At 34.2% G+C, this 26,822-nt stretch overlaps 1 protein-coding gene across 1 annotated transcript; it reads right to left on the bottom strand.

The window, feature by feature from the left end:
* LOC117117129 (E3 ubiquitin-protein ligase MARCH6-like) lies at positions 1 to 25,506 on the bottom strand. Its single transcript, XM_033261337.1, has 20 exons — positions 25,424 to 25,506; positions 23,691 to 23,790; positions 23,513 to 23,586; positions 21,563 to 21,706; positions 20,671 to 20,743; positions 18,171 to 18,342; positions 17,921 to 17,990; positions 17,047 to 17,193; positions 16,197 to 16,336; positions 15,554 to 15,697; positions 13,995 to 14,129; positions 13,019 to 13,239; positions 11,751 to 11,888; positions 9,952 to 10,522; positions 8,195 to 8,446; positions 7,856 to 7,990; positions 6,946 to 7,035; positions 2,921 to 3,053; positions 2,479 to 2,614; positions 1 to 1,369 (listed from the first exon to the last, which is right to left on the bottom strand). Exons 1-20 carry the CDS (start codon positions 25,455 to 25,457, stop codon positions 1,291 to 1,293), a joined length of 2,988 nt encoding a protein of 995 aa, XP_033117228.1. The 5' UTR covers positions 25,458 to 25,506; the 3' UTR covers positions 1 to 1,290.
* Positions 25,507 to 26,822: the final 1,316 nt, after the last annotated feature.

The raw sequence follows: 26,822 nt of genomic DNA, 5'->3' as shown, positions 1-26,822 counted from the left end.
TACAATATACTGTATGCTAGCAACAAAAAAAAAGCGAATCTCTTGAAAGGAAGTAAGTTATATTTGGTATACACTTCGATGTGGTGCTCATGCTTAATAAAGAGAACCATGCAGAGACTGCAAAAAATCTCAACGAAGCAGTAAAAAAAGTATGCAAGAGGTTTCCTTTGTAGAGAATAACATTCCTTATACAGGTCTCCATCTAATTAAAGACCCCTTCCAATTAAGACCACCTCCAATTAAAGACCACTTTTCTGTGGTCCCAAATTAACAAATGTTTTTTATTTTTATTATTCTAATTAGAGACCAGAGCTGCTAAAGACCATAGAAACATCGGTCCCAAAAGTGGTCTTTAATTGGAGGGAAACCTGTACTGAAATTCGGCAGAGAATTAACTTAGCAACCAAAAACAGTACAGCTAAAACACATTTAGCAACTTAATAATAGAAGAGTGGTTTTCAAATTTCACCAATATGCATGGACACATGGTGAAGTTGGTTGACATCACAGAATGAATCATTGATGAGAGCTTGGAACAGAGCAATTGCTTCCGAACTACAACTTGAGTAGTAGAAGATGTACAATGTACAAATTTGCACCTGTAGATATACATGTCTGAATATACTGTAACTTCATGCAAAGTATATACAATTAATTTACTCTTTCGATTAGAGTTTATAATCCAAGTTATAGCCCATGGGTACATTTTCAAAACAAGTCTTTCCAGAAACACTTGCTAGGGAAACATTTCGCTATATTTGAACCAAGGACACTTTTAAACATAAAATTTCATATCTTGCATAAGGAAATTAAATACCAAAAATAATGATTGAGTATCGATTTATGAAATCATATTGATACTAGCGGAAGATGATTATGATACTTATAGCCTATATACTGAAAATAATGATTTATATGAAAAAAATTAAGCAGCACCTAATAGTTTTACATCATGTCATGCATATCACCATGGAAACATTTAAATGTAGCATTAATGTTATAAGAATTGATTGTACAGTATATTATTTAATGATTTACTGTACTAATTCCTATTTCTTTGGCTTAGCTTTCCAATAGCTACATAAACATAGACTCCACCCAGATGTTAAACCATTTTTTCCTATATTTTGTACATTTCTCCTCTTTGCTGTAACTGTGTCGTCTGCTAGAAATTTTGACACGTTTTGTTAGCAAAATCCGTCTGATAGCAGAATCTACATAGGCTGCAAGGCGATGTTGTCGTTTGCTCACACAAGGCTTAGTTCTTCACTTTAACATCTGCTATTTTTACTATGTTGTTGTTGTCTGAGTAGAACTTTCTGTCATTTTTTTGTGTTCATAGTTCACAAGCTGTTGTCCTACTAAATATCTGAAAATTATAATTTAAAAAAATACATGGAATTAATTTCTTTAAAAATATGTCAGAGAAAGGGGAACACCAGCCTTACCTAACTGCATTGATGTATTGAAAAAAATAAACATAGATACAAAAACGTATGAGAAATAATAATAATAAAATAGTAATAATAATAACAATAATAATAATAATAATAATAATAATAATAATAATAGAAAAATGAACATGATGGAGAAATTTCTAAAGTAAGAATCACTTACTGTCATTGCAACAGTTGATGGTTGCAATTAAAGTGAGAATATCTTTTGAATGTACTGTATCTAGTATATTTAGTGGTGCTGCAGGTTGGTGATTTAAATTCTTGCTTTTAAATCCTAGGGCCCTCCCTATAAAGTTCCTTATATTCCCCTGGAGAGTTGAGATTGTGTTCCATAGGTGTTTAATCCACTGGCAGGGGTAATGATGTGAAGATAGATGGCTTTTCATAACAATAATAATAATAATAATCATAGACTTGCATAGCACATATTGTTAAGCTCTCTATGTGCTTCACATTATCATTACCCAGGTCATTGGATTAAACACATATGGAGCACAAACTCAAGCTCCCTGGGGGAGTATTCCATAATGATGTGTTAGCTACATCACCGCGTTTTGCCATTTTACTCTACCAGGTACCTACTTATACTCCTGGGTGGAGAAGCAATGCAGATAAAGTGTCTTGCGTAAGGACACAAGTGAAATGCGCAGCAAGAGATTGAAACCCTGTATAATGTGTTATTATTATAGGTACATACCTATGTACACTCAGTATAAATAATAAATAAAATACAGCTGAACTTGAAGGATTTGTCAAAATGGGATTTTTTTTTTACTTTTTGGTCCTTTTCAATTTTAGTTTATGTACAACACTTTCATTTCATTACATTACATTACGTGTTTTCTATTCCTAGGATGTTATTATTATTAGTTAACTGTTACAGAACTCAAGGTTTCAGCTGACAAATACAATTTACCCATACACCCGTTTACCCAAACGGTAATAATTTTAATCAACAGTAAAAGGAATAAAATAGTTTGCATTAAAAAAATTATTGTGTCTTAATGAATGTCATACTTACTTATCATTTTTGATATGTTCATATAGTCTTTTAAATTGTCGTAACTGGAAAAATAACACAGACACCAACACGACACTTGCTAACATCGTTGGGTATATCCTCCTTTCTACAGTGTGAAGCGTATCCTCACTAAAGCCTGTTATGTAAAAGAAGAATTGTATAAGAAATCTAGGATTTTATATATATTTGAGCAAGTGAATAAACAAAGTGCACTCAAACCCCCACCCCCAACTCAAGGAGGAGAGCCAATCACCCCCTGTCTTACAAACAATATGTTACCATCTCTGGTGCTCAAAGAGATTATCAAACGTACAGAAAGCACTACAGAAACAAACAGATTGTTTAATGATTGATTAATTGGTCGGTTGGTTAGATATGCATTTGCATAATTGCACCATTAGAAAATGTCTTTAATATAAACTACCAATCTGTATACACTTACCAAGTACTGGTAAGATCCCCATGGCTATGACATAGGGTAGAGTTAAAGATAGCAGTAATGATGACACTACTGGTAGTAACATGTTTCTTGAAATAAAAGTTAGATTCAGGTTACGGAAACCATCTTGGTATATCTAGATAGAAATAATATTATTTTCAGTTATTGGGTATCGATAAATGGAATGAGTGGGATTCTAACCCAAGAACTTAAGTTTGAGAGATGGCAACAAACTTAAGGATCATTTTTTCTAAGACAAAGAAATTGAAATTAAGGTTACTCATAAATCTTTCTAACATATCAGATCAATGCATTTGTTTCTTGGCATGGATCTGAGGCTCCAACATCCACCTGCCATTCTAATTTTTATTTAAAAGCTAAACAAATTATACAAGCAATCAAAATCTATAAACTATTTTTAGTTTTAACACAGATGGTATGATTTGACAAATTTGAAACAAGGAAGTGAATACATATTATTTTAGCATATGCTAGACTACACAATTTTCTCTATTAAATTACATGCTTTTAGTGGTCGTTCACCAGTCTGTTGCATTACAGCCATAAAGCACAACTTGTGAGCCTGAGCTGGTAATTATACTTATCCTGAAATTTTTGCAGCCGAGTAATTAGATTTTAATTTGATGTGTGTATATATTTGTTACCTGTAGATTAATGGTAGGCTCAGGGATATAAATGCAAGGCAGAGGATTCATACTGTTGGTGAACTACAGTATATATCAGTTTATGGGACACATGCTTGGTGGACATATAGCCCACAGATTTACACCCAATGCCATAAGAAGCAACCACTAAGAATTATTGGAGGACTTAGGAGAACTTTAAATAGAAAGCTTCTATTTTGTCACCTTTTCTGAAGTTGAAAGTATTGAACATATCATCATTTTGTGAATAATATACTTTCGATTACTTGTTCTCAATGTAGTTTTCTTTGATTCATAAGTTTGCTGTCCAATATTATTTCCAGGAGAGATGTATAGTGGTGTTTACATTCTGATTATTTTAATTTTATTATCTTCGCATACATTCGCTTATACTAAGTTTGTTACTAAGCCACCAGTAGAGGTGAGAACTTTCACAGGACAGAATGTTACACTGCCATGTGTTTTGAAGAATCTGATTACAAATTACTACGTAGTCCAATGGGCTCAGTTTGAAAACTTCAAATTACACAAAGTTATATCAAAGAACAGAAATGTTCTGATACCAAATATTGAAAATTTTGGTCGTTTCACAATCCTTGGTGATGGCATGAATTTCACACTTCTCATTAATATAATTACAGAATTTGAAAATATCAAAATTCCTGTTAAACACTATGTTGCGTGTCTCGTACTTGACCCATATGTAAACACCGAACTTATATCGTCAACTTCAGGAATCACTATAAAAAAATGGATATTTATTACACCAGTTTGTGGAATAATTGAGGCTTACTATGTTATTGGAGAAACATTAACATTATCATGTTATAATGATTCAGATCCTACTGTCATTACAACTTTGAAATCAGAAAATGGAGCCTTGCCTACTAAATTTAATGGTTCTCACATTATTCACAATTTAATTGTAACTAAAAAAGACCATGGAGCAATATTTGAATTTGAATCAAGGAGAAATGGAACAGATGAGATTAGAAACTGCTCAATAGGCCCCATCACTGTCAACTACAAACCTGAGATTAACATCACACAAACATCTGCAACGGAATTCCACTGTACAGCAGAGGCTAGGCCTCCTGTGAATGTAACACACTGGATAGTGGACTCTAGAATTCCACAGGACAGTTTCACAATTTCAAATGACGTTTTAAGAATCACGAAACCAATAAAAGATAATTCTGAGGTGAAAATAATATGCGAAGCGGAGAATTCCATTGGAAAAGTTGCGCAAACTGTGATCGTTCCAGCTTATAATCGTGATGAAGAAAACGAAAATAATATCAATCGAGAAGAAGATGGAAATAATATCAATCGAATTGTGATCATTTTAGTCTGTGTTTTATTCTGCATTGCACTTGTAGGATCATTCTACCTTTACAAATTCAAACAATGCAAGATATTAAAAACTGGCAATGACAATACCACTGTTGATCAAAGTTTACGTACCGAGGAAGATCGGTACCAAGTACCGATAAAGACTGTCCGTGAACATTATGAATCATTAAAGGTTGCTCAATCAAAAGAGGATGAAAAAGTTGTATATTATGACATTGTTTCACCAAATAAAGAGGGTCAGAGTTTGGAGGTTACTACGAGTAATGAATATGAAACAATCTCCGATGTGACATTAAATGTCAAATTAAACAATAATAAACAATTCATATACCGCAAAAATTTATATAGAATAGAAAAGTAACCTTTTTATTTATTTACTTATTTCTCCATATTAATATCATAAATAATACTATTTAACAAAACTGTCTTGTTTGTTGAAGTGTCAACGTAATCAATTACGTCAACGACCACTGAATATCCTGTCAGCAGAATGGTTGAAATTAGTAAATAAATAAATAAATATGTTAACAATCCTCGTGTTAAGAAATGCCATTCTACCAACATTGGAAATGAAGAATACAATAATAATAATAATAATAATGTTAGTCTTATAGTGCGCTTAATGCAAAAAATATGACAAAGAAACTGACACTGATTATGAAACTGTCCCTAAACTGGTAACACCTGGCAATATGAACGAAAACATTTCTCACCATCCAAAGACAACAGCATATGTTCACTACATTAACTTGAAAGTTAAGTACTCTAGAGGGGGATGATAGAGCCCGTAATCAACTTACTCACCAATAGTTTTGTCAACAGTAAAATCTTATACATATACCTATAAATACCTAAATCTAATAATGTATAAACCAAAATAAGAATTGCCTATTGCATTAGATATAAGCTTTCAATTGAAAATTATAATGAGGACAAAGATAGGTAAAAGTAAAGGCAGACTATACCTATAATGCGCAGCATCATTTTGCTTTATGTAAATATTTAGCAGCTGTAGAAAGGCGATTATTAGCTTCGTGAAGACAAACAAAATATATGAAACGACCATGGATGAGAAGCGATGCCCCTACCTTACCGCTCGGCCACATCACTTGCCCAAAGTCGACAAATTGTCCTTGCCAAAATTAAAATAGTATGGTCCAAATAGTACCATTTCCATTTAATACATACTGTATAAAACTATAAGTTTTTGCCAACAAATTTATTCAGTATTCAGAATTTTAGAAGGTTTAGTAGTAAAATGAGGCTGGCCATCCCAAAACCAGCGTACTGTCACTATATGTTAAAATGTGTAATTAGCTTAAGAAAGTGGCAGTATTAAATACTGCTCTAAAAAGAAGCCATAACACTTTTGCTCATAACTTATGGCAATATTTAGTCAATTAATTAATCATAATGAATGAATGAATAAATTTCATGCTATAGAGAAACATAATGACGACTTGTGTCACTTTGTTTTGAAATTACAGTACAGGAAAATCGTACTCCAGCTTAGCTCAGTCGGCTAATCTGGTGGTAGCCACTGTGTGTGCGCTGAACCGTGGAGATCTGTAGGTCCCCGGTTCAATTACCATCACTTCCTCTCCTTGTGTTTCAGCTGGAGGGCTGAAATACAAGTTACAATAGCGCACCCTCTTTTGGATGAGACGTTTAAGCCGTTGGCCGTTGGCATAAATGTTTAACTTTATGCTTTAGAAAAAACAAAGAGAAATAGAGTACAGTAAAACGTCAACTTTACGTACTTCTTGGTATGAAGATGTATTCGTATATTGAAATGTTCTTAAACTAGATGAAGTGTGAGTTTCCACTACGCTACTGTTACACAGAAGTTACACGGTGTTCCTCCATTGAATATTTGGATTATGGGCTAAACTCTGCGGTGTGGCATTTGGTTGAAAGATAAAAACTAATTATGTCACTCAGAATCTGGTCTTAGAGTATGTGGTAATCCAGAGGGTTGTAAATGGAGGTTCTACTCTTTATACCACTTACCTGTTCAAGTGCTGTCTTGAGCCACCAGTTGGGTCCCATCATAGTAACAGCACCCAGGATCTTAGTATGAAGTACCCCAAGTGCCCAGTCCTAAGGAGGCAAGTTTTACACAGAAAACATAATATACTGTTATTATATACACAACAGGTACGTTACAACCAATATTACTGATGATAATATTTTAATGACAATAACGCCAAAATAATGTGTTGCAAAATTACAAAATGTCACAAATCTTTTCAAAATATTTATAGACTAGAAAGGGTACAAAAAAGGCAACTAGAATAATTATGTACAGAAAGGAAGGAAATTGGGACACGTCATATTTATATAGATTAAACAATGTACATCCATTTCGGACTTTAAAGCCCAGCTCACAAAACACTTGATCTCAAAATATTAATAATAATAACTATTAATGTTTTTCATTTTGTTATAGTTAAATCAATTTATTTTGAATTTACTTTTTGTATATATTTATATTGTATTGTCATTGTATTTGTTTTTGATGATGGAGTAAGAGCAGTTTACTGTTTGGGCTTATGCCTATTACTTACTCCTGGCAAGAATATTGTATGAATACTTTTTACTTTGCCGAATAAATATTATTATTATTAAATCTAGGGTTTGCTACATTTTTAAATACATATTTTTCTAATTGAGTCCAAAATATTTGTATTTTGTTAAAAAAGGCACACTTTTCTAGTTAAATAATTCTAGTTTTAACCACAAATTTTAGTCCAGTGATTACCAGGTAACTAACTAAATTAACTAAGGGTCTGTGAACCCTTAAATTTATCAGGCCTCCATTAAAAAAAATTAAAATCAGTATTCATTTTTAACATATTTATTTAAGTCTATTACACTGATAAAATTATTACATGAAAAATAAACTAAAATAATAACATACCTGCCAAAGAAAGAATACAGGAGTTTGATCCATAGGCACTCTGAGCGGGATAACAACCACCAACTCAAACAAGAGACCAATAAGCAAAGGTACAACCCCAAGAAGAACCACTGCAACTACCAATGACTTCATTGCCTACGTCACAAAAACAAAATCCACAATTAAAAGATTATATGCAAAAAGCTTTGAGCTTCTACATTAGGCCCTGCCAGTGTACATCATCAATATACAGTACTGTATTTGTTGTTTAAGTTGGGTTGATTGAATACATCAAAACTTCATCAATCTGTACAGGACACAAAACATACTTTAGACTGTTTAACTGTATTTTGTACTTACCAGTAGTGCATAACGCTTCAACCTATCAAAGATGGCGCCAAATCCCTCTGGCACCCAGGAAAACACGAGCGACACAAACCTACAGGCCAACCAACATGTGTAGATTCCACAGGCTGCCGTGTACAGCTCATGGATGGTGATGTTATCTGCATACATGGACATTACCTTCCGGCCAATTGCCACTGGAATAGTCAAGCACATAAAGCTTGCCAGGAATAGCGTGATGCACATAAGGGCAACCAGTAGCACCAACTGATAAAGAAATTAAATTCAAGTGAACGCAGTAAAAATCTTTTTACACTTAATGACTTATCTTTAAAGAGCTAAATTTCACAAATGAAATGAAGGATAAAGGTTGTTGACTACTGCTAATAATAATGCAACTTGAATGATGATGATAATGATTATGATGATGATGATGATTATGATGATGATAATTTTTAACTGACATTAAGTTTAATTCCATACTTAAATGCTGATATACTAACTTTAAAAATAAATTATACACGGTAAACATTTGAACTGTGTTGGATCGTAATAAATCAACTATTGTTTTGATATTGGTGTTAAAATAGACAAAGAAAACTGATACCTGACTGTGGAAAGGGGAAATGCCATTAAGACTACAAGTTGAAAAATGATAAGGGAATATGGATAAAATGGTGGATTAGATCCTAAACCCTATTAAAACTATCAAATGTTATTTGACAAAAACATGTGACATGCCTAAATATGGTCATGATGACACCACGTCATGACCATATATAGGCACATCATGACTATATATGGGCATACAACAGTTGTTGGTGGTCATGATGACACTACATCATGACCATATATAGGCACATCATGACTATATACGGGCATACAACAGTTGTTTGTGGTCATGATGACACCACATCATGACCGTATATAGGAACATCATGACTATATATGGGCAAATCATGACTATATATTGGCATACAACAGTTTTTTGTCAAAGAAAATTTGATAGTCAGGATAGAGCTTAGGGTTTAAAATTAACACAGAAGTGAAACATAGGAAACAAAAAAGTAAACAATTATTGACAGCTTTGTCTCATTAGATGCAAAAAAAAAATTGAATCTTTTTATAGACACATACCGTGATGTTGATTTACAGCCGGTCATGTGACATAAAGTGGGTATTACTATGGAGAATTTACAGTATGATCAGTGATAAAGTATAGGAAAGTGTAATGTTATGGTTTCAAAAACATTCACCCACCATTAACGTGAGAAATAACTGGCAAGGAAAGGCACTACGATTGTTTAAAATAATTTTTATTACTTATTTTAGCGTTCATTGTGCTTTGTATGCTTTTGAATGTATGTGATCATTCGTAAAACCTAAGCTAGCCCAGAAATCATAGCAAGTCAAAATCGCAGTTGCGGGTCGAAGACTCTCGGGCATGCCTAAACAGGCCGTAGATATGCAGGGGACTAGGCCTAGCATTTCTAGAAAAATCTCAATGTTTGCGGCCGTATTTTTTGGAGCTAGCAAACCGTTATGGCAAAACTCAATCTCAATTTCCAATCAATTCGGTATAGTTTACTGGCATTCCAACCAACAATATTCAACAACAAATATGTGATTTACAGCACAAACACTTGGAAGAAGCAACATGTTTTCCTATTACCGAGTGTCGCTTGCGCTGCATATTTGCAATTGATACCAACTATACGTCACATGACCAGCCTAGCGGAATGTGTCTATTCAGATGATCCTGATGTACATACTTTGAGAGTAAAATATGAAGTCCTTTTGTATGGCTGGAACTCTGACTGTCCTTGATTTAGTAATCCCTGATGCACAGGATGCAGTCCATTCATGACAGGGGGTGGGTGGTTTACAATTGGAACAGCCTCTGGCTCATCTATCAGTGCAGCATCTCCCTCTTCCTCAAGATCTTCTACCATCTCTACATCAGAATCATCTATATTTAGGTGATCATCTGGTGCAAGATTCTCTGGAAGCAGTGGTACGTCTTCTGGCCACTGTATATATATGTCATTCTGTCCTTGTTGGTGGATGTCATCTGCCATCCCTATATTAAAAGCATCAATATTGAGGTTATTATCCAGCGCAAGATTCTCTTCAAGCAGTGCTACTTCTTCTGGCCACTGAACATACAGGTCATCCTGTTCTTGTTGGTCGACATCTTCTGGCAGCTGGTACACATTTTCTTCATCCTCTTCATTTTCTGGAAGGTTATCTTGACCATCTGCATGTTCTTCTACAATTCCAGTGTTTTCTTGGGTGGAATTGTCTTCGAGAGGTACATCCCCAATCAAATATGAACGTAAATCCCTGTTAGTAAGAAAAAATTGCCAAATATAAATATATATTCAAACATTATGGGGTTATAAGCTGTTTATGGTGGGTTCTTGTTTCCAAAAAACATAAAAATAAATCATTGGCATAGAAGAAACGCTTTTTGCTGTTTACACTAGCCGCATCTCCAGAATTTGTAGTCAGGTGTTTCAGAGTTTTGCTTGAAGTTGAAAAAGGGTATTAGTGAGTGGCACTCATTGAAGAAACAGACTGGGATTATAATCTTTGTATGGTGGTAGGGTATTCACCTTCCAATCTATGGGTTCTGTATTCTAATCACAGCACAACACAAAATAAACATATCATTTGAAACCCTCATTATCTGCAGGAGGAAGAGGGTCGGTTTGCAAAAAGAGGTGTAATAAAATCGCACCTAACCAATATGCTTATGTGAGTATCTGACTGAAATACAGTTACATCTCCCAATTACGTACCCTCTGTCGAAACAGAGTTCCTAAATGGGAAAATTTGTAATTCAAAGAGTTCAAATTTTCATAGCATCAAAGTGTGGTGGCTACAAAGTACATGGATAGGTAGGCCTAAGCCTTGTCATGGGAGCAAAATTTTGTCACAAAATATGAATTGGATTTTACTTTTTTCTGCAACAAAATAATTCTTTACAGAAGCCAAAATTACCTGTGCTCACCGTGAAGTATTCATTTGAAGTGATTTCATAACGAAAACATGACCATATAATGGCCAAAATGAGTGTTATTATTCTCTTCATAAAGATTGTGAATCCATGAAAATAGCGCCCCAATGAACAAAAAGTGAGATTTACTGTATAGTATGCCTGAACAAGCATGCACAACTCAAATGCAATATATCTCGGCTGAGAACGATTGATATTTCTTGCTTTAAACTTAGTTTTATGTCACTTTATTGGTCTAAATGTTTTCCTTCTTAGCTGATGACTTTTAAATACAACTTTAAGTGTTTCTGTAGTTATAAACAATCGTTCGTCATGACGTCATCACTGCAAATTGGGTTCGTAAAATCAAGAGTTTGTAAATTGGAGGTTCGTAATGGGGAGATGTTACTGTAGGTCAAAAAATGTGACTGCATGTTGTGGCATTTCAAGAAAGATGGATGAGAATTGTTATAAATTTATATCCCCCATGGTAAAAACAATGAATATATATATAATAATATATATAATATATATATTATAATATATATTTAAATTTTACAGTTAAGTACTTACAAGAGGTAAGCCACCGACACACACCAGCCTCGGACCGAGTTCTTAAGCCACAGTCTTGTGTGGCCTTGTTCCAATAGCGCTGGTAATACAACTTGCAATAGAAGCAGCTCCAGTGATAATTCACTTACTGGTGCATCACTGAGAAAAACATACAAACAGTAATCCTATCATTTTTGAAGAGTGTTCTGATTGGCTGGGCATTTGACAGCTTTTGGTATTCTTAAAATAAACTATAATATGTATTATCAATATTATACTTATTAAGGCAAAACTCTTTTTTTACCATGTTTTGCGAACTTATATTTCTAAAGATTGTCGAAACAGGGCGGAAAAAAAATAAATATAAAATTTTGTTTTCTTATTTAGCAAATAGTTTTGCTAAAAACATCCAGATGGAGGATAAAATAAAAATAAAATTGTATTAGTGAATGTAAACAGTATAGTAATGGGATGGTTAAATGCTTTAAATTTATATAATTAGGAAGAAATATACATATCTTAATTTGGAGATTTCAAGGCAGCAGCGGGTGTAATAAAAATAAAGAAAATCTTTTATTTTTTCTGATATTTTCATTTTTTCATTGCAGTGGGTGCGCTAATTGGTCAAAAATAATTTTTTTTTAAATTCAAAATCATCATTATTGGCACACAACAGGTTTGCTAAATATGGTATAAAAAAAGTCTCGCCTACTGTTGTTTCTTTTCCCTGCATTCTCTTGTCATGTCATTACGTAGGTCCAGATTCAGCAAACTAGAAATCAGCTTAAAATAGTCTTAAGTCCATTTTTTTTCTTAAGTCAGATTTATTAGTGCTTAGTTTAAAAATTTCTTAAAATTAAAAAGTACGGATGCGCCATCCAAGATGACTTTTAGCTAAAATTTTGCTAAGATGGTTTGATAATATTTACTTAGGGACATCTTAACTTACTTGACTTAAGACATTTGTTAAGCTGAGATTGATAAATCCCGGGCCTGGGCTGTATATTCGATATTATTTTGCAGACATTTGTTTAAAGTTTTTTAAGAAATCATTACCCATATTTCTTGGCAAAAGAAATTGCCAACAAAAAGACATCACTGTCCAACTGATGATTGTCACCAATCAACAAATCAGATATATGATAAATAATAACCTGTAAGCATACGATTAATTGTTCTTATATGAAACATATTTGTATATATTTTTTATATATTTTATATTTTCATATTTAGAAAAATATTTTTTAAAATAAGTCATTGATAGAGAATAAAACACTGTAGTTGTATACCTTGAGAGTTGTACATGATATGGTAAGAATAATGGAAAGAGAAATTTAATCAGTGAGACCGGTAGCCACAGCATCAACAACACTACACTTCCAAACACGACCACTGACAGGAGGAAACGACGAACATGATTGTAGATCGGTAGGTGTATCATCTCTTGAATTGGGTTGAAGTCAGGGTCATTTAAGTTACGTAGGAACCACAGCACACCTGGACGTAGAATCTAAATTTGGGGAGAATTTAATCGTTACTACTATATAGTTTAGTACTTACTGAATATCAGCAGGCCATGGAGGCCATTCTAGTAAAATTATGCTATACATTATTTTGTATAAGATTCATATGACAAATTTGTATAATTTGACCACATTTGTATAATTTGATACATATTTATGACTAATCATATACTTTTTAGGGACCACAGTGGAAATAAGTTTTTTGTACTTTTCTGTGTTTTTATCCTTGAATGTATTTTACTTATAATTACTTCAGAATGAATAAATAAAAAATTAAAAAAAATAGCCATGATGAAAGATGGTAACAACTATGAAACATTAAAAGAGGAAAGCACAAAACCAGAATCTAAAAAAAACTGGGTGTCTGAGCAAGAGGCAGAGCACCATAAGTAGTAGCATTGGCATGATGATGATGTCATATCACACCCATATATGGACATGATGATGATGTCATATCACACCCATATATGGACATGATGATGTCATAATAATAATAATAATGGTGGACTTATAAGGTGAATACTGTCATGAACTCTATGCGCATATCCCACTAAAATATGGGCAAATCAAATGTTACTTTAGACAGAGTTTTTTCAACTGCTCCATATACATAATTTTCTAAGAGTAATAAAGTCTGAATGGATACAGCCACTGTTAATACAAAATGGTTCGTAAAGAAGGTTAATCGAGAACTAAAATCTAACGACGATAAATTTTCAAAGGAAATTCAAATTTTACATACCTCTCTCAGTAGCAAAACAAATGATGCAAAATAGAAGACGTACACCATGCCCACTAACCAATGCAGGAACATGTAGGTGCCTGGGGCTGAAGTAAACCCTTCTTCGCGCTCATGAAGGGTACTGTTGAATAGGGACTGCAATGGAAAACAGTGCAGGGTATGAAAAACAACAGAGTATTTATTGTTTATATCTGAAGTACTGTAAAGCCCTTTTCTCAATTTTTCAAGCAACCTCCTACTTTTCTGATATTTAGGCTACTTACCAAGGCCAGGCAGGACAACTGCAGCTACTGCAGGGCAGGCTTGCACAAAGTTTTTTTTCAAATTGAAATGATACAAATATTGCAGCAAAGTAAGCCTAATAAGTTGACCAAAATGTTTACCAAAAGTAGTAATAGTTAATAGTTAGTTAATCAACTAATGGGAAATAACCGCATTATAGAAGAAATACAATGCTGTGATTTTTTTCATTCCATTGAAGGTAGGGTTAGACTTAGCTAGCACCACCGCTAGTAGGCCTAGCACTCTGGCTGTGTGAAGTAAATTGTGATGTAATGGCCTAGCTAGCTATAAGATATCTATAGCTATAGCTTTGTTTTTGAAGACAAAACTATCATTCAAAATTTTGTGATTTTCACAATCATCGTCTTATCGCGAAAATTAAGGGCTTTACATACAGTATTAAGTAATAGTGAAAATAAAGGGCTTTACATACAGTATAAAGTAATAGTTACGAAAATTTAGCTAGGCTCTGGGGGGGGGGGGGCCGCAACATCTTCAACAAAACACTACTCCTGGTAGCAAATTGGGCAGTACATATACAGTATACTTTAACACCTCATCCGTTGAAAGTAAAGCTATGTCCAAACTATCAGCGTCTCCGACAAATATGAGGCATGTCGTGGCAAAATGCGTAAGTTGTCGCACAAGCCAGTATTGAGTAAATGAGTTATAAAATATGGGAGCTCAAAAAATTGCCTTAAAATCCGAATTTGTTTTTCACTATAGATCAACAGTTTAATGTCTTATTAATCATGGCCCAAAGTATTAGTGCTGCAAGTGGTCAACAAATCGTTTATTTAATGTTATTTAGATAGTTAATTCTATTAAACAATGTATGCACAAATAACTTTTAAAGGCAATTACTCAAAATCATGTTTATCTTGACTCTAAGAGTGCTGTACTTTCACTTTCCAATAACTTAGGCTTGAAATGTTCAATTTCAATGAATGACCCCTCATTTTAAAGATCACATACTCAGGTATCTGAAAATACCAATAACTAGAATTTAAATTTTTGCTACAACTTAGCCATTTTGCCACAACCTGCCTCATATGTGTGATGTACTTATATATGGGCATTATGATGTCATACCACACCAGCATATGGGCAAATGACATATCCCTGCCACACCAAAAATTCTTCTAGGCTGGCACAAGTTAAGTCTACAAGTTTGTATACATAGAAGTTATATACTATTTCTCTTATAGTTTTCATTGAAGTAAAGCACCTTGTGTTGGGCGCTATATAAATGCAGAAAAAATATTACTGGTACTTACCAGCGAGCAAACATCAAGCCACCAACCACAGATTAATGGAAACACTCCAATTTCTAAGACAACTAAGAGGAACACTTTTAACATTATGTAACACATACCAACAAAACGACGGCTACGTTCAAACGTCAGCACGCGACCGATAGACTAAAGTACAATTTAGTTAAGGAATCCTAACAAAGGTTAAAAAGCATTTAAATATAGTAACCAACTGACATAAAAAAAATAAAAATATTTATGAATAATAATTATGATCGTATCCAGTATAAATACAGATATAGTACAAATATAACTTTCTAAGATTTTTTAAACAGCTAAGCATAGTTAAAAGAAGTACATCAACAATATTGATGTTTATATTATGTGTTTTGCACTTCTGGACATTGGCATGAAGTTTTTACAAAACAAAATATGTTGGGATCTCTTAATGTATTTTTACATAGCATTAGTTTTATGAGATAAATTTGTATGATTTGACAACATAGGCATGATGATCAATATGCACTATATAAATATAACATTATTATTGTTATTATTATTATTATTATTATTATTATTATTATTATTATATCAAACCCATATATGAACATGATGATGTCATATCAAACCCAACTATGGGATGAGAATAATCTAGTTGGAAGGATACATGAAGAATAAGTAGGGTTGTAGTGAGTCCCAAGTAACCTAGGATAGTTGTGAAGACACTATCAAAGCGGGATACACCAACCACCTTATGCCACTGTAGCAGTGACATTAGGACCTGACCAAGCTGATATGGAAAGAAAGCTGAAAGATCAAACACAGTACAGCACAGTAAATGATTGTGCGACAAATTATATCAACATTGCATTTGTACAAATATTGTAGTAAAATTTCCATTATCGTCACCACAACCCTATGTTCAGCCATCATAATCACATATTTCTATATCATAGGCCTAGGCCTAATTCTAGGGTGCATTGTCAACCACCACTCATTCCATGAATTTTGGTATGCAAAATGGAATCTACAGGGCTAATAATCATGGCTGAGATATCAAATTCATTAGTTAAGCTGACGTTTTCAAACATCTTACAATCATTTGTGGGCTTCTCCTTGACTTTTTAAAAATAAAAACAAAAGCAATGACTCTACATTTTCTGAGAGTTTCGGTTGGGCTTTGGCATGCAACACAACATTTCTTTGCCATACAAATCAAGGATCAAGGTTCATTATTCAATCATATACAAAAATACATGAAATGTGTTTTCCTGTGTAATTGAACATAAAATATAAACACATCGTTAAAATACAAAACTAAGTATAAATGTCCTAAATGCAAAAGGAAAACATCTGAAAAACAGACGCACTTCAGCAACTTGCATTACAGCCCTCTAGCTGAAACGCAAAAAGTGTAACAACCCAAGAATAGCAAAGTCTCACTAGTCTAAGTGACTTTTAAGCTAATCGTCCGGGCTAAGCTGCTTCCTATTAATGGACACGGTAATTGTACGTACCAAACATAAAAACAAAAAGTGCATTTAAAGAGATAACCCAGAATACATGCTCCAAGAATATCAGGGATCCATCCAATCCCAGCATTCTCTCCCATGTCAATTCTTCCGCAGCACGATCCCATTCCAACGCATTCCAATTCAGATCATCTGTAATCAAACAACAATTAGAAAAGTATTATTACTATAACATCACGTAATAATGTATATAAATCTAAGTCTGAGTTTAAAAACTGATGGTTTATAAGACAAATAAATAAGGAGGTAGAGATTATCTTTGAGATGCATATAGTTGGGGTAATAGCAATGTTGTGAGTGCATTAAACTTTTGTTTTGAAAATCTATATTGTGGCTCTCTAGTTAAGCACAAAAAGAGCTTGAAGGAATAAAAACAGGGACATACATTAAAAGTACATAAAGTTTGTCACTTTCCAACTTCTTCTTATCGAGTCACTACATAGCTAGTGTGTATGATCTAGCTTGCGTAGTGTGGTAGAAGGATTCGCAGGTAGGATGGACACCTGACATGAGCCGCAACGTAAACTTATCTGACCGGACGGGGACTGGAAATGGACCAGTACACCGGGGTAACCCCCTACTCTTCTCGAATGATGTACTGGGTTCTTTAAAGTGCACACAAGCCAATTGTGTACACTGGACCTACGGTTTAGTGTCCTTATCCGAGAAGACTTGTTCCACCACTGGAACCATAGGCGAGCGTGCTGTTTGAACCAGCGCCGATATTATGGCTGTAAGTCACGGTTCCCGTCTTAACCGCTCGGCCAATCGACTCGCCACTTTCCAACAATCAATAATTACAAGATAATAGCATTATATTAGTGCTGTGTCACTATTACGGTAAATTTGTGTTACTTACCTGGTCCTCCATTTTCTGCTGCTTCACCCTCTGCTGCTGCCCCCTCTGCAGCATTTTCATCATTAACAACCTTGAATAAAGAATTTTTTACAAACAGGTTAAATAACCTTTTTTCTTCAGATTCAAGTGCAAAAATTGGACCTACTAGCAGGGTTGTTTTATAGCAAGTCAATGATTTTGTTTGTACTTTACAGTTGACCCATATTTGTAGCCATCATGTGAGGTTAATATATATGCACAAATGACCTACCAACTGCTGAGGCTGTGGCTGATTTTGGACACCTAGGTCAGGTTGCTGTTCTAGCCACTGAGGGCCTCCTCCATTCACCACTTGTTCTCGTAACCAGACTAGACTTATGAAGGCACAGAGGGTACATCCAACGATGAAACAACCTTGGACAATATCACTGGCTAACGCTTCACTAGAGGAAAGAACATCATTAAAATACAATTTTAATTGAACATCTTTTTCTTGTCAAATCTTATAATGATTCCTAAATATAAAAATATTAAGTATTTAACACATACAACAGTGCTGTTTCATTTCCTTAGTAGTTTTTCCCTCACTATTTTAGATAAACTCAGCAGCTATCATATATCACCAGTTTCCTTTAGAATGTAAAAAAAAAATGATTCATATTTTTGTGGTTAGGAAATCAATCCTTTATTAATGTAACTGTATATGTCTAATGTGTTTATCAATGATACAGTACTTTTCGATAGAATAAGAAAAAAACATGTAGGTGTTAAAAAAACATACATATATTTAAGATTGCTCCCCTGCTTGTTAAACTTTTACATGCTTTTTTTAAGAGGTACAACTACACTTTATGGCTAGTTTCAATGGTCTGAATTCTTTGTTTACTTTTTTTGTAAACTGCAATTGGTAAAGCACAAACTTTACTTTTATTGTGATTGTAAAACCCTACACATTAATGTTAAAGGAAAACCAAAAAATGGATAAAACGGATCTATTTTATCAGAACAGTTGTATTGACAAGCCTACTAATCGATTCACTGCACTGCTAAAATTATTGTTTTGTGTAATTTCCGGTTTGTTATTTAAATGTATAAGAAATAGCAACATGCTGTGTTGGCCTTTTGTCTTAAATGACATCCTTTCTTCCAGGGACTAACATGTGTGTTTTTTAATGAATATTTAATAGATTAATCAAAACAATGTTTGTGGGGAACTGAGATGATGTATGTACTTAAGCACTTTCAGAAGTGAAGTTGATTAACAGACCAACTGAAATTTGTAATTGGGCTTCAAAAAGGGTCCAGATGAACAGATAAAAAAAAAGGATGACTAAAGATGCATTTACAACGAATCCAAATTTTCGGATCGGAAAGCCTACCCTAACCTATCAGAAAATCAGCTCAATATGTAGGAATAGGCATGCCGTCGTTTTGCGCATCAGAACGTGGTCCGAATTTTGTTTCGGATCCGATGTAAATGCAGCTTTACATTGGGAAAAAAAAAAGGAGAAAACACAAGAATTGTAATTTATTATTCATGTCTATTATTGTAAACCAGTTTACACTAAATGAAAAATGCAGTAGTTATTATTACAACATACTTAGGAAGCAAACTGCATTGTATTGTTACATACATATGGTTATATGTGGCCTTATCACAATTTGATATGTGCTGGAAGATAACCATGGAAGAGTAAAACAATCTTTGTTGCAATGTATACTACAAACAGAATGTAGCCTTGAAATATGTGGTTTTTTTTTTTTTTAACGATAATCAAACATTTTGCAGTTATGTATGGAAATCCTTGACAAATTTTATATAAAGATAGAGATAGCCAGTCTGATAGGCATGAGGTAGCCAAGGTGCGGATTTGGGAGGAGGGGCGGGTCGGTCCCGGCAGCATCCTTTTGGAGAGTAAAAAAAAAACGCCACACCCCCCCTCTTTTGAAAAAGAAAGAAAAAGGAAAAAATTGATTTAAGTTTTTCCCTTAAAAATGTTAGGACATAGTTTATGCATTTCGTTACACTTTTTAGTGTCTATAGTGTCATTCGCTAAACTTTGACACTATCTTATTTATTACATAGAAATCAAATTTTTATCGTTTAAATAAACTGCCATCACTACAACACTAGAGGAAGTAATCTTAATTTTAAAGTGCCAACTTTTAAATCAGTAGCTCAAAACACATTTGTATATCAAGCTATTAAAAATTGGAATGCTTTGCCAAAATTTGTTAAAAATAGTGGATTTTTAGAAACTTTTAAAAAGAATGTAAAGAAATATTTTATTGATAGAGCCAAGGGTTTGGATTTAGTGTAATAATTTTAATCTGTAAAGAATTTTTAATTTGATTGAGCTAAACTTTTGATTCGTAGTTAGTTTTTGTTTTTTACTGTTCTTGTAATTCAATTTTCTTTTTTAATCATGCGAACCCCATTGGAAATAAGTTCCAATTGGAACTTTATGGGCTATCCGGCATTTCTTGAATTTCGTCCTTTTTTTTTGTGTGTATGTATTTTCTTGTATTTTATGTATTTTTTAATGACTAGTGTTTTTGCTGTAATTTTAAGAGATGCAAATAAATCAATTCAATAGAGAGATAGCCTTTTATAAGTATAGTCAACTTTGTTTTTAGATTACATTACTAACATTTAATGTAGGTCAAAATTGTTTACTAATACCACACTATTACATAATGTAGCAAATATGTATTTACTCCACTAGGCCTATATACCAAATAATGGTAAGAAGTTACAAACATAAACTTACATTGAAAAAATATCTGAAGGTAAATTTAATATTGGTGCAATGGAGCCTTGAAATAAGCAGTTGTATGTACAACCTGTGAATAAATTATAGGTGTTATAAAAACATTATTACAATAGTAACAACAATACATTGGAAAAATATATGTATATGGGTATGGATGTTGATGTTAACTTAAAAATTGTAGTAGTAAATCCATCAAGCCAATAGTAATTCACACAGTTTAAATTTATGTACGTCCGAAATAAAAGATGATTGAATAGGTTTTTAAGTATAGTAATAATAATAATGATCACAATTAAAAGGTTGATGACAATTTTTTAAAGTTAAGCCAAACTATGTTACGCCTACTGTGTATGCTGTATTTTCACGTACAAGAGGGTAGCCCTACTCCAATGTAGGCTGCATATCAATACAACAGGCCCAAATCCAGTAGGGGAGAAGGAGCACACATGGAAGGGGTGGGGGGGGGTGCCACTATTTTTTTTTCAAATTTCAGTGCAATGTTATGTGCTACTTGGTTATTTATTCTGAAACTGTTCTGCCCACCCCCTTCCCCTTTAAAAAATTCTTGATCCACACTTGATTAAACTGCACAATAATTCCTCACAAGGACTATTCAGCAGAGACACTCAAAACATTAAATACAAAGACGTCCTTTAGAAAAATAATGACATGGTGACCATAACGTCCACAACGATTGCCCCCTCAACTTCCCGTAACATTCAACAGTACATCGCCCACTATATCAACACTGTGCGGAGCACGGGTATATGCTAGGTACTAATAATTATTAATATCGGCAACTTTTTTGACAAAATAGATTTCTTTAAGGCACTTTTGTTTGGATCAATTGTGAATTTTACTTAATAGTTCAATACAACCACATACTTACATGCAGCCACTGGAACTACCCCTAACCAAGCAAATGTGACAAGTGTGTAGTGTAGCCAACATTTCACAGCAGTTGCAATATTCTTTAACAAGCCCTTAGCAATGTCTTTCACAGGCAACCGAGCTGGCATATCAGGGGCATAAACTACAAATAAATAATATAAAATATGAATACCTACAAAATTTCACATAGATTTTATTGATTTATGAATGTTAAAGCAAAGAACATTTAAGTATACAGTAATACATACTCCAAGTACTGAAATGAACGCCCAACACGATGGCATGCATTTCAATATTTGGAGTATGCATTATACTATACTATTATCTGAGATTAATCAGTGGACCTTTCAGTAAAGAACATCTTATGGAGAAAAATTGAGAATAATGAACCTTCCTGAAGTGTCAATAATTTCCTGAAGTGTCAATAAAAAAAAATACTGATGATGACTTTATTAATTATAATTTCTAATGTGGCATGGTATTAAATAGAAGTAACTAACAAATTGGGGGTTGAGTGTAACAATATGGGCTGAAGATAAAGGTAGGAGAATAACCCATAACTCGCAGTATCATTGTGCTGAATTGCGTATTGACGTGGTCCGTGAGTACCTAGCGGCCGTAAAGAGGCGCTTATAGTAGCTACATGTTCACATCATTCCACAACAACAGGCGCTGAAATGAACCACAGCATCAGAGTAACCCCCTACTCTTCTGAAAGATGCAATGGGATGCAGATGTGTACACTGGACTTTTAAATTTGAAGTCCTTATCTGGGAAGACTTGGTTCTACCAACTAAACCCTAGGCGAGGAGCGACTAGAAATAGCGCCGATGGTAAGGCTGTAGTTAGCGGCACACCTGCCTCACTACTCGGCCACTAGACTCGCCACCGACACTAAATGTTGTCTACATTTTAGTCAATAAACATAATTTGTACCTACAGTAGCGTTGCGTTTCTTCCTGAAGCGGATATATATTACATGGCCGGCTCATTTCTCTGCCATCTAGGAATCAACATTTTCTCGGGGGTGGACCTCCGACCCCCTTTTTTTTTTTTTGGGATTCATCGATTCATGGAAAAAAGTTTACGTATGCAACGTATGTATACCGGTACACACATAATAGGCCTATTTACTGTACTAAGAATGAGAAAAATTTACCTGACCCTTTTCAAGGGGGAAACCTTGAATTTTGAATAACTTTAAAGTCATTAAAAAGCATTTCATTAGTCAGGAAAGCTCATTTCACGCCATTTAGAAATCAACATATTCCCATGAAGAATCCGAATCCCCTTTCTCTTTGGGGTTCAATGATTCATGGAATTGTTATCAAGAAGGGAAAACCTTGAATTTGTAAAACTTAAAAGACACCTCGTAAGTCGGGAAAGCTCATTTCCTGCCACCTAGGAATCAAATTTGTCCTGGGGGAGAACCCTGAACCACCCTTCCCCTTGGGGGTTTATCGATTCATGGAAAAAAGAACACGTATGCAACTACTTATTTTTTTAAAATATGTATACACACATAACAGGCCTATTACTGTATTAAGTATGAGAAATTTTACTTGACCATTTTCAAGAGGTGGAAAACCTTGAATTTTGAAGGATTTTAGTCCTTAAGTCATTGAAAGACACCTACTGTAGCTCAAAATTGGGAAACCTCATTTCCCGCCATCTAGGAATCAAAATTTTCCCTGGGAAGACCCCCAAACCTCCCTTCCTCTTGGGGTTTTTGGTGAAAAACTTTTGAAAAACGTTCCGCCGGCCCTGTATTATAAAATGTCTGTTGAGTGTGTGTCAAACTTGTTTGTATGCATTGAGTAAGTGTATAAGAAGGATGAAGACAGAGAATTATATGGGTATGTGTACAGAGGTATGTTATATTTGTAGTCATCCTGAGAAGAAGTATTATAACATAAAAATAATGTAGGCCTATAAATAACGCACTTACTTGGGGTGAATATAAAGCGATGCCTACATAGCTCACAGTATTCTTTCTTGCTGTGTTTAAGCCATTGTACGAGGCTAATAAGGAAAACAGAAAACAGATTGAGTATTTCTACTTACTTTATGCTACCGTACTATGCTGAATATTGCTATAAACTTAAAATAAATATAAATATTCTTACCAGTCTTGGTGGATGTACTTGATACTGCCAGTGCAAATGCAAGGATGGAATAGAGGGCGTTCTGCAGTACTCCCTGCCCGACACACCCTACATATATCCTCTGAATAGAATAAGAAAACAGGTATTAAAATCCTGGAGTTTGTAAGTCATGTTGAAATGCCGTCTAACATACTTCTATCAGGGGCAGACTCAAGGACTGCCTCCCCTAATATAATACCCAAATATTTATATTCTTATATTTATAAGAAAGATCAAAGGGTTGAACGTTATTACTCCTGGTCACTGGATAACATACAATGGCAAACCAGCCATTTACACTCCTGGGTAGAGGGAGACAAATGTAGATAAAATGAAGTGCCTTGCCCAAGCAAGGGCACAAGTGACTTGTGAGAGTTTCGAAACCCTGACCTCAAGTTTTGGAGTCCAAGCCACAACCAATGCACCAACCACTTGCCTTGCAGTAGTTTTGTGCTTACATTTGTACCGATAAATAGTTATTTTGGTATCACCTTTCTCGTTTACTGTAATTTTGACTTAAAATGAAGCTCTTAATCTTAACATTATTCATTAAAATTATTCAGAACAAAAATGTGAATGAGGCCTACCTGCTGGGCTAGCCTAGGCTAGGTTCTGATGTACAAATTTGTAATAGGTCTACTGAACAATAGGCCTAGACAGGATAGTAGGCCTAGCTAGCTAAATTTTTGCACTGAGAATAGGCCTATATTCCCTGCGTAGGCCTTAGTATACAGCGCAACCAGGTAGTTGTTATAACTAGGTACGTGATTATTGGCCATTGAGAGCGCGATACCATGGCACCACTATCATTTTCTGCAGCAACTCAACTGTCTGGACAGCTCTCTATTGTTTTGGCTGCAAAGGTCACATTTATTTTTTCCCTATGACCCGAAAACACTGATGAGGTAGTTCACATTGTCCTCAGCTTTGACCTCGTCATCAAACCAATTTTTTCCGACTTCGCGATGTGAGTGAATTTATTGCCGAAAGTTATGGTTGTAAAAAACATGCAATTATTTCATAGAAAGATAAGTTTATTTTGTTCTGAAACAACTTTATTGTGTTAGTTTGTATATTCATCCACAACTGGGTGTAATATTTAGTTGTTTTGAACACCGAAACCTTGTTTTTGACAGAAAATAAAAATGGGAAAATGGGAATTCCTTAAATCTATCTGTTTGTGTGGTGCAGGCTGACGTCATGCATGTGGGTCTTGCTGCAATCACGTGCAGTAATTAGTCGCAATAATTAATTAATTATAATGCTCTTTCAAATGGTACTGTCTTGCAAAGAAATTCCTTGCATTTGAAATGTTTTGTCACATAACTACCTGCTGGTACTAGGGCTAGGCTGTAGACTATGCTAGTTTAGTTACCGTCCATGCCTAGACTTACTTATCCAGGCATTAGCAAGCCTGCTGCCATGCCTATGTATGAAGGGGGCCTACGCACAGCCATAAACACATAGGGGGCCTAGGCCTAGGCCTAGTTATGATGTACGTTCACCTATGGATGGGCAGTCCAGCTAGCTAAGATAACCTGCCTAGCTAGGCCTATGCTACACCTACCTGACCCCTCCTAGGTTAATTAAACGGTTACGTATTGATAAAATTACATAAATGACGAATCAATCAGGTACGTGTATACTTCATATTGATTCATTTATAGACTACGACTACTGAAAAATGTTATATGTTAACATTTCACATAAAATACCTTCTTGTTGCGAAGCTGGTTCGTCCACCATCATGATGTTTTGATAGCGAAGAGTTAAGAGCTGAGTTGGGGAAGAAAAGCGAGTGTGAGCAAAACCTGTTGATGGCGCTGTTCATGTTCCATTGGCCGTATTCGAATAATTGTTCTTCGTTGAACCACGCCCACTGCGCAGCGCGCGATAAAATCCTACGAAATAGAAAACTTGCAAATACTCGACAAAACAAAATGGTTGTATACACGCTGTGTAATCAAGATTGCATCAGCTTGTGACAGTATGGGTTTTTCGTAAAAAAAATATATTTTCATCCAGGTTTGAATTCTGTTAGCCTACAATTATTTTTTGACTTCATGTGGGTATATGATTTTTATTTTCTTAAATTTGATCTAAATTATATCAACGCAAATTTTGTTACTAAACTCACCAATCGGCCATGCTTGTTTTGGTTACTTGAATAACTTAACGCTGATTAACGCACTCTGGTTTGCGTTAATTTTCATTGTCAATGAATTCTATTTTACGAACCAGTCGAATGAAAATAATACTCAACGAAAATTCGTAGTCAACGAAATCAACCAGTCGAATACGCCCATTGTGTCATTTTTGGGTCGGCGGGATAACGGATTTTCAAGAGATAGCCTACCATAAAAATCATCGTTTTATAAGTAGGCCTATCAGCACCTTAACTATTTTAATTATTTTAAATAGAAAGGAAAAAATGTATTCCCAATGACGTAATTTCCATAGTTCCATGATCATTCTAAAATTACATTCTAGTGATTTATTTGTTGATAATTTCGTGTTCTATGGGGAAAATCCAAGAAAAAAAAGTCGGGGGTGGGGGGAGGGCTGCTTTTGACGAGGTTGTAATAATATACTGATAATTCTTTACTCGGCATTAAAGACTATATTGGAAAAAGACGTTAACATTTCAGACATATAAAAGACTTTAAGACACTCTATTATCATCATCCTCATCATCATCATCATCATCATAATCATCAGCATCATCATCATCATCATTATCATTATTATTATTATTATTATTATTATTATTATTATTATTATTATTATTATTATTATTATTATTATTATTATTATTATCATCCTCATTATCACAATCAATATCATTAATGTTATTACCAAACCCCAAGACAAAGACAGGATATTAAACTATTTAAAATTACTAAATAATAAAACCCTATATAAAACATAGGCCTAATTTTAAAAACTGACTACACATTATTTAAATAAGGACATTACACATTATTAACCTCTATGTAAAATTACTTTATTTACTTTAATGTAACAACACTAGATAAGCTATGTCCATTTATTATCTTAAAACATTCGTTTACTTATCGATTTTTTTTTCTTGCTTAATTTGTTTTTTACCTTTAA

This window comes from Anneissia japonica, unplaced genomic scaffold (assembly GCF_011630105.1).
Source record: "Anneissia japonica isolate Jap-2015-1 unplaced genomic scaffold, ASM1163010v1 scaffold287835_len3118868_cov185, whole genome shotgun sequence".
NCBI lineage: Eukaryota > Metazoa > Echinodermata > Crinoidea > Comatulida > Comatulidae > Anneissia > Anneissia japonica.
The sequence above is the reverse complement of the archived record's forward strand: the minus strand, read 5'-3'. Positions and strand labels throughout refer to the sequence as shown.

Excerpts from the sequence above, each read along its gene's own strand:
- LOC117117129 (XM_033261337.1), bottom strand. The coding sequence starts at position 25,457 with ATGATGGTGGACGAACCAGCTTCGCAACAAGAAG. Across the intron at positions 20,744-21,562 it reads GGTAGTTCCAGTGGCTGCAT|GTTGTACATACAACTGCTTA; the intron begins GTAAGTATGTGG and ends ATTTATTCACAG. Across the intron at positions 17,991-18,170 it reads AGCCACAGCCTCAGCAGTTG|GTTGTTAATGATGAAAATGC; the intron begins GTAGGTCATTTG and ends TCTTTATTCAAG.